This window comes from Cervus elaphus, chromosome 27 (genome assembly GCF_910594005.1).
Source record: "Cervus elaphus chromosome 27, mCerEla1.1, whole genome shotgun sequence".
NCBI classification, from domain to species: domain Eukaryota; kingdom Metazoa; phylum Chordata; class Mammalia; order Artiodactyla; family Cervidae; genus Cervus; species Cervus elaphus.
In genome coordinates this window covers 27102213-27116473 of record NC_057841.1, presented here as the reverse complement: position 1 = coordinate 27116473, position 14261 = coordinate 27102213, and the positions used below count along the sequence as shown (strand labels likewise).

General features: G+C 39.3%; 1 protein-coding gene across 7 annotated transcripts in view; it reads right to left on the bottom strand.

Annotated features, from left to right (window-relative positions):
- Window positions 1-1634: 1634 nt before the first annotated feature.
- NOL4 (nucleolar protein 4) overlaps window positions 1635-14261 on the bottom strand; it is a 452815-nt gene continuing 440188 nt past the window's right edge. For 4 of the 7 annotated variants that reach the window (XM_043889497.1, XM_043889498.1, XM_043889499.1 and 1 more), the window contains one exon: window positions 2991-3586. In XM_043889497.1, the coding sequence (XP_043745432.1) occupies window positions 3393-3586 (194 nt within the window). In that variant the 3' untranslated portion in view covers window positions 2991-3392. Of the gene's footprint in view, window positions 3587-14261 lie in introns of all 7 variants that reach the window. The other 3 variants (XM_043889495.1, XM_043889501.1, XM_043889496.1) reach the window with 1 other exon arrangement.

Here is a 14261-nt window from a genome sequence, read left to right as displayed (position 1 = left end):
ATTTTCATTAGTGGTGGGTTTTATGACTGCTCTTTATATCTGTAGAGAACATAAAGGAAATTAAACTTCCATAAGTTGGATAAAATGCTCAGTGTTTAGTCAAATGCTTTATTTGATGTCAAGTGCAGTTTTAATAACTATTATTTATCTTTTGTAGATAAATAAAACTGTTAAACTTTAGTATAAACTGGTCAGGTTCCAAGTTGGTACAGAATGTAAAGATTTAGTGTGTGTATAGTTGCTCAGTCATGTCCGACTCTTTGTAACCCTTTGGACTTGCCAGGCTCTTCTGTTCATTGGATTTTTCAGGCCAGAATATTGGAATGGGTTACCATTTTCCCTCCTCCAGGGGATCTTCCCCACCCAGGGATTGAACCTGCATCTCCCATGTCTCTTGAATTGCAGGTGGATTCTTCTGAACTCTCAGGAAAATCCTGGGGGGTAACAGACCCTGGCTACCAATAGAGGGGGCTCCAGCACCAGGCCTGCCTGGGTCAAATGAGGGCTTTAGTTCTCATTCTCTTGGGGCTCCTAGCAAGGTACTTCATCTTCATGAGCCTTGTTGTAAAATAAAAAGTGACTATCCTGATCTCCTAGTGTTGTCAGAAGTAAAGGAAATAAATGCCTTTTCCATGTGTAAATAATCAGTAAATGGTGGCTATCATTATCTGAATGCCCTTTTTATCAAATTGTTACTTTACACAACTTAGGAAAATTCAGTATCTACTTGTGTTTGCATTCTCTGCCATTACTTCAAGGAATGTTTCCTTACTAAGTGTGATAAAGTAATACATATGTGTCAAGAAACCGTGGCTGTATGAAAAGCTGTCAGAAGTGACAGAAACATCTATTTGATCTCCATATGTATGATAGTTTTCTATCACCTCATTTGAATGAGAATATGAACCTGCACCCAGTTTATCCAAACTGGCTTTATAAGGGGGATGTGACAGAGAATTAAAAAAAGACCAGGGTGCTTTTCAGGTACAAGTTACAAAGGAAAGCAAAGTGGTACATGGTTTTGTCCTCAGAGCTCTCCTAGGGAAACAGTGGGAGTCCTGGAGCTCTTATTCTTTTAGATAAATGTGCAAAAAGCAGAAGGCATGGGGGGATTTAGTTCTTGGTGGATGGGTATGGGAGTTATAACTTGAAAATGAAATGAAAACAGAAGCGCCTTGCTGGCACTTGCCTTCTCCAATCAAAGTGCTTAATAAGGATCACTATTATGGATTTTTATATATAGGTTGAACCCAAACCTGGGTGTTACTTTTTGAAATAGTAACCATGCCAAAGCCTCAAATACTATTCAATAACAAATCCCAAAGCATAAAACAGGGACTTAAAACTGGTTTTTCCCAAAATGCTAAATATGACTTAAATAGCCAGATTAGTCATGTTAAAATGGGGAATAAAAGATACATTCTTAAATCATATTTAATCAAATGAAATACCTATGGTTTGCTGATTTGCTTTACTCCTTCTTGGAATAAGTTATTTACTAGCCTGCATATGGAGATTGTGGGGGACCTTGGGATGCTCTTGAAATATATTTGAATTGTCAATTCTGTGTTAAATGTAGATATAAAATAATATTTCATATGATTAAGAAAATTTATAAGTTTTCACAATCATTGTTTTAACACAGAAATCTGTTTATTAAACCCAACAAAACAGAAAATTATACCAGCCCTCAATATTTTAAATTTTCAATTAAATAAGCAAATTCTAAATCCACACCTTAAAAGATGTTTGTGCATCTATGTATTTCCAAAATACTCATATTTCAATAAGATTTTCACATTATATTCACCAACAGTATCACAAAAGGTTTTTTTTTGTTTTGTTTTTTTGTTTACATAACTGTAAGGAACCATAATTCTAGAAACACTAGAAGAAAAAAGCATAGCAATGTCCACAGTTACAAGAAAAAGTGCACATTACTTGGTCACAACCACAGTCATTACTTGAAAAACTATATGTAACAAGTAGTTAAGAAATGTCACTGATGCCTTAAACTTATCAAAACCCAAATGACATAAATTTTACATGAAATAAGGCAAATTCAGGAATGCACAAAGAATCTGTAATCCAACCAAAGCTAAACAACAGAAAAAGTGTACAAGAAGCGTAAACGGATGTACTCCTCCCTAAATATTTTAAAAATAGGCTTGCCTCAGTGCACAAAGAGAACACCATTCATGTGTATCCAACACTATAAAATAAGAAGGGTCAAGTATGGGAGAGAGGAGGAGGGGACAGTTCATTGTAAGTTGCGGCTGTATCCACTGAGAGTTCTTTACATCATTTTTACCTACAAGTGTAAATCATACAAATCGTTTCAGGAGAGGTAATGTCTCTTTTTGGAAACTATTCCTGAAAGAGAAAAGAAAGCAACACACAAGAGTGCAAATTTTCAGATTGTCACTTGCAACCTCTTTAACATTCAGTCATCAACATCCAAGGGCTGCTAGAAGGATGCCTGTAAGACAGCAGCGGCAATCCGGGGAGAGCAGCTGTAAGAAATCAAGGTGTGATTTTTTTTTTTTCAATGATATGTCTCTTTTGAATATTAAAAAAATTCTGTGGTGAAACCGCTATGGTAAAGCTGCAGTGCTGAGTGGGATGCTTGAGAGGAGCGTGAGTGCAGAAATGCAAGCTTCTCTTGGAAGTAGTTCCTGATGTGACGATTTAAAGAACATAGGTAAGGGTACCGTTTTTTTTTTTTTCCCCCAGCATCAAGTGTTATTTTTGTAGAAAGAATTTGGAAAGAGGAGAAGGCAAAGGGATGTGGAAAAGGTACTTACAGTAGTTTCTCAAAACAGTTTTCTTTTAGGACCTATGAAAAAGTTACCAAAGTAAAAATGACAATTCTGAATGAAAAACAAGTTTTCTTTTTATAAAAATTACATTTTTTTTTAAAATACAAGATCCTTTTCATTGCTATATCCTGTAGCAACAAGAAATTTTGGCTTTTATTTATTTATTTTTTTTCCAGATACTGCAGCTTTCAGTCCAGTAAGTCAGTAGCAAATTCCACTAATATTTCAGCTGGACTTTGAACTATTTTTTATACCACAAGCTTCTTCTGTTTTATCCTTGCGTTAGGAATACACAGCCTCTTTTTTTTTTTTTTTGCCCCAGATACTTTTGTGGGCACACCAAAACAAAAAGCAGTAGGCTGGACACATTAACGTATCTCAAGTACTTCAGAGGCCAGGGTTCCTTTGAAGCACCGAAACACATCACTTTATGGATCAAGGACAATGTGGCATAATGGAAGTATTTCTCTTAAGACTGTGCAGTTAAGACCAGACGCATCTCTGCTGGGAAATCAAAATGTCATTAGTGGAAACTGCAAATTTAGACCTCAGTGAAGAGGGTCGTTGTCGGACTCAGTTCTGTTGTAAAATAAGATTTTCCAGTTCATCTGCAGAACGCAGTAAAAATGCGGCGGATTCTCGATATCCCGCAACCAGCTGTCTCACTGCGTTGATTTCAGTTGGACTCAGCTGAGGTCTGGAGCTTGAACTGCTAGATGATCCTGAGCTGGTTGCCAACTGCCTCTTCATGCTGAGATCAGTGGGTCCTGGAAAACAATCAGCACAGATGAGACACAAATAAGTTTCTTCCTAGTATCTTGAACATGAGCACAAAATAAATTAGTTGATTTAATTCAGCTATTCTTTCATGAGAAGCTACTGATACCCTTAATCAAATAAATACACCTGCTCTCAGAAAGATAGCTTGCCTGGAGAATCCCAGGGACAGAGGGCCTGGTGGGCTGCCGTCTATGGGGTTGCACAGAGTCGGACATGACTGAAGTGATGTAGGAGTAGCAGCAGAAAGATAGACAAGTGACATGATGGGAAAAGAACAGCTAGGTTTTTTTAGACTCTGGTCCAACCACTCTGGTGGTTGCTTCTTACTGTAGAAAGACACTGAAGACCTTAATATTTAAGTTTTCCAAAAAGTACATATTAAATCCATCTTCAACGCATAGGAATTTCTCTAGACTAGTGGAAAATGATGGGAATCATGAACACGTTTTATGTGCTACATTTGTTAACAAAGCATTTGGACCTGACCAATTCAGAAGTGAGCAGAGCCTACATGATGAGGCTAATGACCCCAGATTACAAACTTCACAACCTAGAACAGAGGAAAGTGAGGGCCCCAGGAGTTCAAGGATACATTTAGAGGTCAATAACTTATAAGTGGCACAACAGGGAAATGAGTTGGGTATTTTTTTTGTTTGTTTCAGGCCAATGCTTTGTATACCAGGCTGACTACACTGAAGTTTAGATGTGTATCGCTTTAGAAGTGTATTTTATATATATGATTAGCATAAACAAGACTTGGAATGCTGCTTTAGGTATTGTTAAATACCTGAAGGGGAGAGTGGGATGAATTGAGAGAGTAGCACAGACATATATACACTACCATGTGTAAAATAGATAGCTAGTGGGAAGCTGTTGTATAACACAAGGGGCTCAGCCAAGTGCTCTGTGATGACCTAGAAAGGTGAGAGTGGGAAGGGGAGGAAGAGAGATGTATACGTGTAGCTGATTCCCTTTGTTGTCCGGCAGAAAGTAACAACAGTGTAAAGCAATCATACTCCAATAAAAACTCCAGTATTTATTTGCATAAAATAATCATATGCTTGTATCACCGACTGGATGGACATGAGTTTGAGCAAGCTCCAGGAGTTGGTGATGGCCAGGGAAGCCTGGAGTGCTGCAGTCCATGGGGTCGCAGAGAGTCGGACACGACTGAGCGACTGAACTGAATGATGTTAAGTCTACTTTTTGATGACATTTTAGAAATTTTTACTGAAAAATAGTGATTTAAAACTCAATTATTTATGTTTTATATGATTATTACTCTTGCCTGGAAAATTCCATGGACAGCAGAGCCTGGTGGGCTACAACTTCATGGGGCTGCAAAGAGTCAGACGTGAGTGAGCAACTGAGAGTGCACACATATACCTAGGAGTTCATTTTTATATTCTTACCTTTCATGAAGCAACTATTATAATTATTAAATTTACAGTAATAAACTTAAAATCCTTGAAAAATATTCTTAAGCACATAAGTAAAGGCATGCTCCAAAACTGTAGTGATTTTAGAACTTGAAAGTATTTTAACAGAATTTTTTCCTAACCATATTTTAATTTTTCAGATAGTAAGATTCATTTCCTAAACTAAAATGAGGGGTGTTATTTCATCCTTCTAGTTCTCTAAGGCATAATGAAGACAAGTCAAGATCCATCCCCCTCCACCCTCTCTCCCAAAGGGAGAAAAGGACTTCTGTCAGCCAGGAGGCAAATGTCCCATAAGAGGCGAATAGCTTCACTGGGAATTTAATTAGGACAGAGACAAGAGAGGCACTCAAGAACTCTGACACCTGAGAGAAACGTCTCTCCACTTCTGCCATGGCCTTTCAAAGCTTTGATTTTTTAGTGGGAGTTGGCTGCCATTTGTTCTCCTGTTCATAGAATCATGACACAGATAGAACAGCTGAAAGGGAGAGGCAGGGATGCCATGCTTGCAAACAGGAATACTGAACGAGCAAATCATTAATAGCTACTGTTTGGGAAATTCTTAGTAGATTAAGAAAGCATCATGACATAAGATGAGTTTGGGTCTCTGAGTGAACCAACTTTAAATTTTACTTTTTCCTTTACATTCGAGAATCCTAGTACAAATATTTATTTAAAGTATAGTTGATCTACCATGCTTTCATTTCTGTTGCACCGTAAAATGATTCAGTTATATATATTAGGTTTTCCCTGGTGGGTCAGATGGTAAGGAATCTACCTGAAGACCTGGGTTTGATTCCTGGATCTGGAAGATCCCCTGGAGAAGGCAGTGGCTACCCACTCCACTGTTATTGCCTGGAGAATTCCATGGATAGGGGAGCCTGGCGGGCTACAGTCCATGAGGTTGCAAAGAGTTGGACACGACTAAGCAACTAAGACTTTCATAAGTATGTACATACATACACATATTTTTCACATTCTTTTCCATTATGGTTTATCACAGGATATTTAATATAGTTTCCTGTGCTATATAGTGGGACCTTGTTGTCTACTCATTCTATACATAACAGTTTGCATCTGCTAATCCTAAACTTCCAATTCATCCTCCCCACTGGCAACCACAAGTCTGTTCTCTGCCTAGTACAAATCTTTATGGAAGAAAATTAAACGGATTTTCCTCCCAGTTATGTAGATACCCAGTATCCGACTGACTGACTGTCATTATTTTATAAGAAGGTGTAACATTTTGTGATTTTGCTGCCAAGATGCTGACTGACATCTCGAACTGGAATTAGGAGAGGGTGAGGCAAGGGAGGTTGTGATTTCATTCTAATATTGCAGTTTATGGATAACTCCGCACCTCTGGCTCAAAGGTCTACTCTCACAAACTACAACATGGCTTTCATTTTCTTTCAGATCATTAGTAACACTGGCAAACTCTAGATGGCTCAGCAATTGAGAAGCCATTCACAGCTCTACTTTTCATTTTGGAAGAATGTTGATTTCATTATCTTTGGTTTTTTCGGATCTACAGGATTACGACTGAGAATATAAATCAAAAGTACAAGGAATTCTTTATGTGACTGTTGATTATTAAAATCTTCAACCTTATGAGGTTGGTTAGTGAAGCAAAAAAAGAAGAAAATATTCACAAATGAATAAATTATTTAGTGACTACTCAAACAGCCCTTCCCCATTTTTCACTAATATTCATTTCTGCCTCATTGAGTCAATGTCATACTTGAGTGGTTTGGCTTAACCCAAACAATATCATGTAATTAGAATGCATGTCGAGTGTAAAGCAAAATTTAAAAATTTATGAAGATACTGAATTTAAAGAAGTCAAAAACATCCTTGGTGACCTGATCAAATTACAGACAAGGCCACTGAAAAGTGTGCTTTTAGAAAAGCAGAAGCAGTTAATAAGAAAATGAGAAAGGAAAATGTCCCACTAGATGCTTCAAGAGAAAATAATTTGAATATCAAATGTTAAGGCATACATTTAGGAAATGTTCAAGGTCAATTTTCTTTTTGCAGTTCATAACACTTTTTTTCCTATTGTTATTTTTTATTCATTTAAAAAAAAACTTTTATTTTGAATAACCAATTAACAATGTTGTGACAGTTTCATGTGAAGAGCTTAAGGACTCAGTCATACGTATATATGTGTCTATTCTTTCCCAAACTCCCCTCCCATCCAGGCTGCCACATAACATTGAGCAGAGTTCCATGTGATATACAGTAGGTCCTTGTTGGTTATCCGCTTTAAATACAGCAGTGTAGTGCAGCTGACCCTTGAACACATGGGAGTTAAGGGTGCCCACCCTGTGCCATGGTTGAAAATCTCCATGGAACTTCAAATGTGCCTTCTGTGTCTCTGGCTGCTCTGCCTGTGTGGAGTCAATTAACTGCAAATAATCTGCGTACATGCATGATAAGTCACTTCAGTGTAGTGTCCGACTCTTTGTGACCCTGTGGACTGTAGCCCACCAGGCTCCTCTGTCCATGGGATTCTTCAGCAAGAACACTGGAGTGGGTTGCCATGCCCTCCTCCAGGGGATCTTTCTGACCCAGGGATTAAATCCATGTCTCTTATGGATTGGCAGGTGGTTTCCTTACTACTAGCACCACTTGGGAAGCCCTGCAAATAGTGTAGGACTGTAGTATTTGATATTGGGGGAAAAAAAAAAAAACTGTGTAAGAGGATGCACACGGTTCAAATCCCATATTATTCAAGGTCAACTGTATGTAGTATTTTAACCCAAATGATGCAGATCTTAACGTTCATTCTGAAAAGTTTGTTGTTGTTCAATTGCTCTGTCATGTCCAACTCTTTATGACCCCATGGACTGCAGCACACCAGGCTTCCCCATCCTTCACCATTTCCCGGAGTTTGCTCTTGACTAACACCGTCTTGACTAGACGGACCTTTGTTGGCAAAGTAATGTCTCTGCTTTTTAATATGCTATCTAGGTTGGTCATAACTCTCCTTCCAAGGAGTAAGCATCTTTTAATTTTATGGCTGCAATCACCATCTGCAGTGATTTTCAAACCCTAAAAAATAAAGTCAGCCACTATTTCCACTGTTTCCCCATCTATTTTCCATGAAGTGATGGGACCAGATGCCATGATCTTAGTTTTCTGAATGCTGAACTTTAAGCCAACTTTTTCACTCTCCTCTTTCACTTTCATCAAGAGACTCTTTAGTTCTTCTTCAATTTCTGCCATAAGGGTGGTGTCATCTGCATATCTGAGGTTATTGATATTTCTCCTGGCAATCTTGATTCCAGCTTGGGCTTCCTCCAGCCCAGCGTTTCTCATGATGTACTCTGCATATAAGTTAAATAAGCAGGGTGACAATATACAGCCTTGATGTACTCCTTTTCCTATTTGGAACCAGTCTGTTGGTCCATGTCCAGTTCTAACTGTTGCTTCCTGACCTGCATATAGGTTTCTCAAGAGGCAGGTCAGGTGGTCTGGGAATCCCATCTCTCTCAGAATTTTCCACAGCTTATTGTGATCCACACAGTCAAAGGCTTTGGCATAGTCAATAAAGCAGAAATAGATGTTTTTCTGGAACTCTCTTGCTTTTTCGATGATCCAGCGGGTGTTGGCAATTTGATCTCTGGTTCCTCTGCCTTTTCTAAATCCAGTTTGAACATCTGGAAGTTCATGGTTCACATATTGCTGAAGCCTGGCTTGGAGAATTTTGAGCATTACTTTACTAGCGTGTGAGATGAGTGCAACTGTGTGGTAGTTTGAGCATTCTTTGGCATTGCCTTTCTTTGGGAGTGGAATGAAAACTGATGTTATCCAGTCCTGTAGCCACTGCTGAGTTTTCCAAATTTGCTGGCATATTGAGTGCAGCACTTTCACAGAATCATCTTTTAGGATTTGAAATAGCTCAACTGGAATTCCATCACCTCCACTAGCTTTGTTCGAAGTGATGCTTTCTAAGGCCCACTTGACTTCACATTCCAGGATGTTTGGCCCTAGGTGAGTGATCACACCATCGTGATTATCTGGGTCATGAAGATCTTTTTTGTACAGTTCGTCTGTGTATTCTTGCCATCTCTTCTTAATATATTCTGCTCCTATTAGGTCCATACCATTTCTGTCCTTTATCAAACCCATCTTTGAATGAAATGTTCCCTTGGTATCTCTAATTTTCTTGGAGATCTCTGGTCTTTCCCATTCTGTTGTTTTCCCCTATTTCTTTGCATTGATTGCTGAGGAAGGCTTTCTTATTTCTCCTGGCTATTCTTTGGAACTCTGCATTCAAATGGGAATATCTTTCCTTTTCTCCTTTGCTTTTTGTTTTTCTTCTTTTCACAGCTATTTGTAAGGCCTCTAATTACTAGAGAAATGCAAATCCAGACTACAATGAGATACCACCTCATACCGGTCAGAATGACCATCTTGAAAAAGTTTACATTTCTTCTAAGATCAGGAACAGGACAAGGGTACCCACTCTTACCAATGTTATTCAATATAGTTTTGAAGTCCTAGCCTAGCATGAAATTACACATAAAAGACCCTAAAGGTACTATCCAAAAACTACTAGAGCTAATCAGTGAATTTAGTAAAGTTGCAGGATACAAAATCAGTACACAGAAATCCCTTGCATTCCTACACACTGGTGGTGGATAAGTTGCTAAGTCATGTCCGACTCTTGTGATCCCATGGACTGTAGCCTGTCAGGCTCCTCTGTCCATGGGTATCTGCAGGCAAGAATACTGGAGTGGGCTGCCATTTCCTTCTCCAGGGGACCATCCTGACCCAGGAATCAAACCCGGGTCTCCTGCATTGCAAGCCGATGATTTACCAACTGAGCTCTACTAACAATGAAAAATCAGAGAAATTAAGGAATCAATTCCATTTACCACAGCAACCAAAAGAATTAAATACGTAGGAACAAACACACTTAAGGAGACAAAAGACCTGTATACAAAAACTACAAGACACTCATGCAAGAAATCAAAGATGATACAAACAGATGAGATATATCATGTTCTTAGATTCAGTTCAGTTCACTCAATCGTGTCCGACTCTTTGTGACTCCATGGACTGCAGCATGCCAGGCTTCCCTGTCCATCACCAACTCCTGGAGCTTACTCAAACTCACATCCGTAGAGTTGGTGATGCCATCCAACCATCTCATTCTCTGTCATCCCCTTCTCTTCCTGACTTCAATATTCCCCAGCATCAGGGTCTTTTCAAATGAGTCAGCTCTTCACATCAGGTGGCCAAAGTATTGGAGTTTCAGCATCAGTCCTTCCAATGAATATTTAGGACTGATTTTCTTTAGGATGGACTGATTGGATCTCCTTGCAGTCCAAGGACTCTCAAGAGTCTTCTCCAACACCACAGTTCAAGAGTATCAGTTTTTTGGGGCTCAGCTTTCTCATAGTCCAACTCTCACAGCCATACATGACTACTGGAAAAACCACAGCTTTGACTAGATGGGCCTACAGGAACTCTTTGCAATCCCAGGGATTATACAGGCCATGAAATTCTCTAGGCCAGGATACTGGAGTGGGTATCCTTGCTCTTCTCCAAGGGATCTTCCCAATCTAGGGATGGAACCCAGGTCTCCTACATTGCAGGCAGATTCTTTACCAGCTGAGCCACAAGGGAAGCCCAAGAATACTGGAGTGGGTAGCCTATCCCTTTCTCCAGCAGATCTTCCCAACCCAGGAATCAAACCGGGGTTACCTGCATTGCAGGCAGATTCTTTACCAACTGAGATTTCAGAGAAGCCCCATTCTTAGGTTAGAAGAATCAATATTGTGAAAAAATGACTATACTACCCAAGGCAATCTTCCAGATTCAATGCAATCCCTATCAAATTCCCAGTGGGATTTTTCACACAACTGGAACAAAAACTTTCAGAATTTGCTTGGAAACACTAAAGACCCTGAATAGCAAAAGCGACCTTGAAAAGGAAAACTAGAACTGGAGTTATCAACCTGACTTCAGACTGTACTACAAAGCCACAGTCCTAAAGATAGTATAGTATTTGCACAAAAATATAAAAATAAACCAGTGGAACAGAATAGAAAACCCAGAGATAAGGTGCCCACAGGTGCATGGGTTTATCTTTGTCAAAGAAGGCAAGAATATACAATGGAGAAGAGACTGTCTCTTTTAATAAGTGGTGCTGGGAAAACTGGACAGCTATGTGTAAAAGAATGAAATTAGAACACTGCCTAACCAACATACACAAAAGTAAACTCAAAATGGAAATGAATTAAAGACTTAAATGTAAGACCAGGAATTATAAAATGATCCAGAGGGATGGGATGGGGTGGGAGGTGGGAGGGGGGTTCAGGATGGGGAACACATGTAAATCCATGGCTGATTCATGTCAATGTATGGCAAAAACCAGTACAATATTGTAAAGTAATTAGCCTCCAACTAATAAAAATAGATGGAAAAAAATAAAATTATAAGAAAAAGAAAAAAAACTCTTAGAGGAAAATGTAGGCAGCATACATTTTGATATAAATTGCAGCAAATCCTCTTTGACCCACCTCCTAGAGTAATGGAAATAAAAACAAATGGGATCTAATTAAACTTAAAAGCTTTTACACAAAAAGGAAACAATAAACAAGATGAAAAAAGAACCCTCAGAATGGGAGAAAAAATGCAAATGAAGCAACTGACACAGGATTAATCTCTAAAATATATAAGCAGTTCATACAGCTCAATATTGGAAAAACAAATAACCCAATCAAAAAATAAGCAGAAGATTTAAATAGACATTCCTCCAAAGAAGACATACAGATGGCAAATAAATACAAAAAAATGCTAAATATGACTCATCATTAGAGAAAGGCACATCAATACTACAATGAGGTATCACCTCACACTGGTCAGATGGCCATCACCAGAAAATCTACAGAAAATAAATGCTGGAGAGGGTGTGGAGAAAATGGAACTCTCTTGCACTATTGGTGGGAATGTATATTGATATAGCCACTATAGAGAACAGTACGAATATTTCTTAAATAACTAGGAATAAAACTACCACATGACCCAGTAATCCCACTGCTGGGCTTATATACTGAGAAAGCCATAATTCAAAATAAAATGTACCCCAATGTTCATTGCAGCACTGCTTACAGTAGCTAGAACATGGAAGCAACCTACATGTCCTTGGACAGATGAGTGGATAAAGAAGTTGTGGTACATGTAGAATATGGAATATTACTCAGCCATGAAAAGGAAGAAATTTGAGTCACCTCTAGTGAGATGGAGGAACTTAGAGCTTGTTGTACAGAGTGAAGTAAGTCAGAAAAAGAAAAACAAATATCATATATTAAAGCATATATATGGAATTGAGAAATGGGGCTTCCCGGGTGGCAGGTAAAGAATCTGCCTGCCAATGCATGAGATTGCAAGAGATGCAGGTTCGATCCCTGGGTTAGGAAGGTTCCCTGGATTAGGAAATGGCACCCCATTTCAGTATTCTTGCTTGGAAACTGCCATGGGCAGAGGAGCATGGTGGGCTATATAGTCCATGGGGCTACAAAGAGTCGTACACAATTGAGCACATCAGTTCAGTTGCTCAGTCATGTCTGACTCTTTGTGACCCCATGAACCACAGACAATCAGGCCTCCCTGTCCATCACCAACTGCCGGAGTCTACCTAAACCCATGTCCATTAGGTCGGTGATGCCATCCAACCATCTCATCCTCTGTCGTCCCCTTCTCCTCTGCCCTCAATCTTTCCCAGGATCAGGGTCTTTTCAAATGAGTCAGTTCTTCACATCAGGTGACCAAAGTATTGGAGTTTCAGCTTCAATATCAGTCCTTCCAATGAACACCCAGGACAGATCTCCTTTAGGATAGACTGGTTGGATCTCCTTGCAGTCCAAGGGACTCTCAAGCATCTTCTCCAACACCACAGTTCCAAAAGCATCAATTCTTCAGCGCTCAGCTCTCTTTATAGTCCAACTCTCACATCCATACATGACAACTGGAAAAACTATAGCCTTGACTAGACGGACCGTTGTTGGCAAAGTAATGTCTCTGCTTTTTAATATGTTGCCTAGGTTGGTCATAACTCTCCTTCCAAGGAGTAAGCATCTTTTAATTTCAAGAGTGCAATCACCATCTGCAGTGATTTTCAAACCCTAAAAAATAAAGTCAGCCACTATTTCCACTGTTTCCCCATCTATTTTCCATGAAGTGATGGGACCAGATGCCATGATCTTAGTTTTCTGAATGCTGAGCTTTAAGCCAACATTTTCACTCTCCTCTTTCACTTTCATCAAGAGACTCTTTAGTTCTTCAATTTCTGCCATAAGGGTGGTGTCATCTGCATATCTGAGGTTATTGATATTTCTCCTGGCAATCTTGATTCCAGCTTATGGAATCAAGCTCCAGTCCAGTGTTTCTCATGATGTACTCTGCATATAAGTTAAATAAGCAGGGTGACAATATACAGCCTTGATGTACTCCTTTTCCTATTTGGAACCAGTCTGTTGGTCCATGTCCAGTTCTAACTGTTGCTTCCTGACCTGCATATAGGTTTCTCAAGAGGCAGGTTAGTTGGTCTGGGATTCCCATCTCTCTCAGAATTTTCCACAGCTTATTGTGATCCACACAGTCAAAGGCTTTGGCATAGTCAATAAAGCAGAAATAGATGTTTTTCTGGAACTCTCTTGCTTTTTCGATGATCCAGCGGGTGTTGGCAATTTGATCTCTGGTTCCTCTGCCTTTTCTAAAACCAGCTTGAACATCTGGATTTCACAGTTCACGTATTGCTGAGGCCTGGCTTGGAGAATTTTGAGCATTACATTACTAGCGTGTGAGATGAGTGTCATAGTCATAGTCAACAACAAATCATAGTCAACAAAAGAGTTTGAAATGCAGTACTTGGATGCAGTCTCAAAAATGACAGAATGATCTGTTTGTTTCCAAGGCAAACCATTCAATATCACAGTAATCCAAGTCTATGCCATGACCAGTAATGCTGAAGAAGCTGAAGTTGAGCCTTTCTGTGAAGACCTACAAGACCTTCTAGAACTAACACCCCAAAAAGATGTCCTTTTCATTATAGGGGACTGGAATGCAAAATTAGGAAGTCAAGAAACACGTGAAGTAACAGGCAAATTTCGCCTTGGAGTACAGAATGAAGCAGGGCAAAGGCTAATAGAGTTCTGCCAAGAGAACAAACACCCTCTTCCAACAACACAAGAGAAGACTCTACACATGG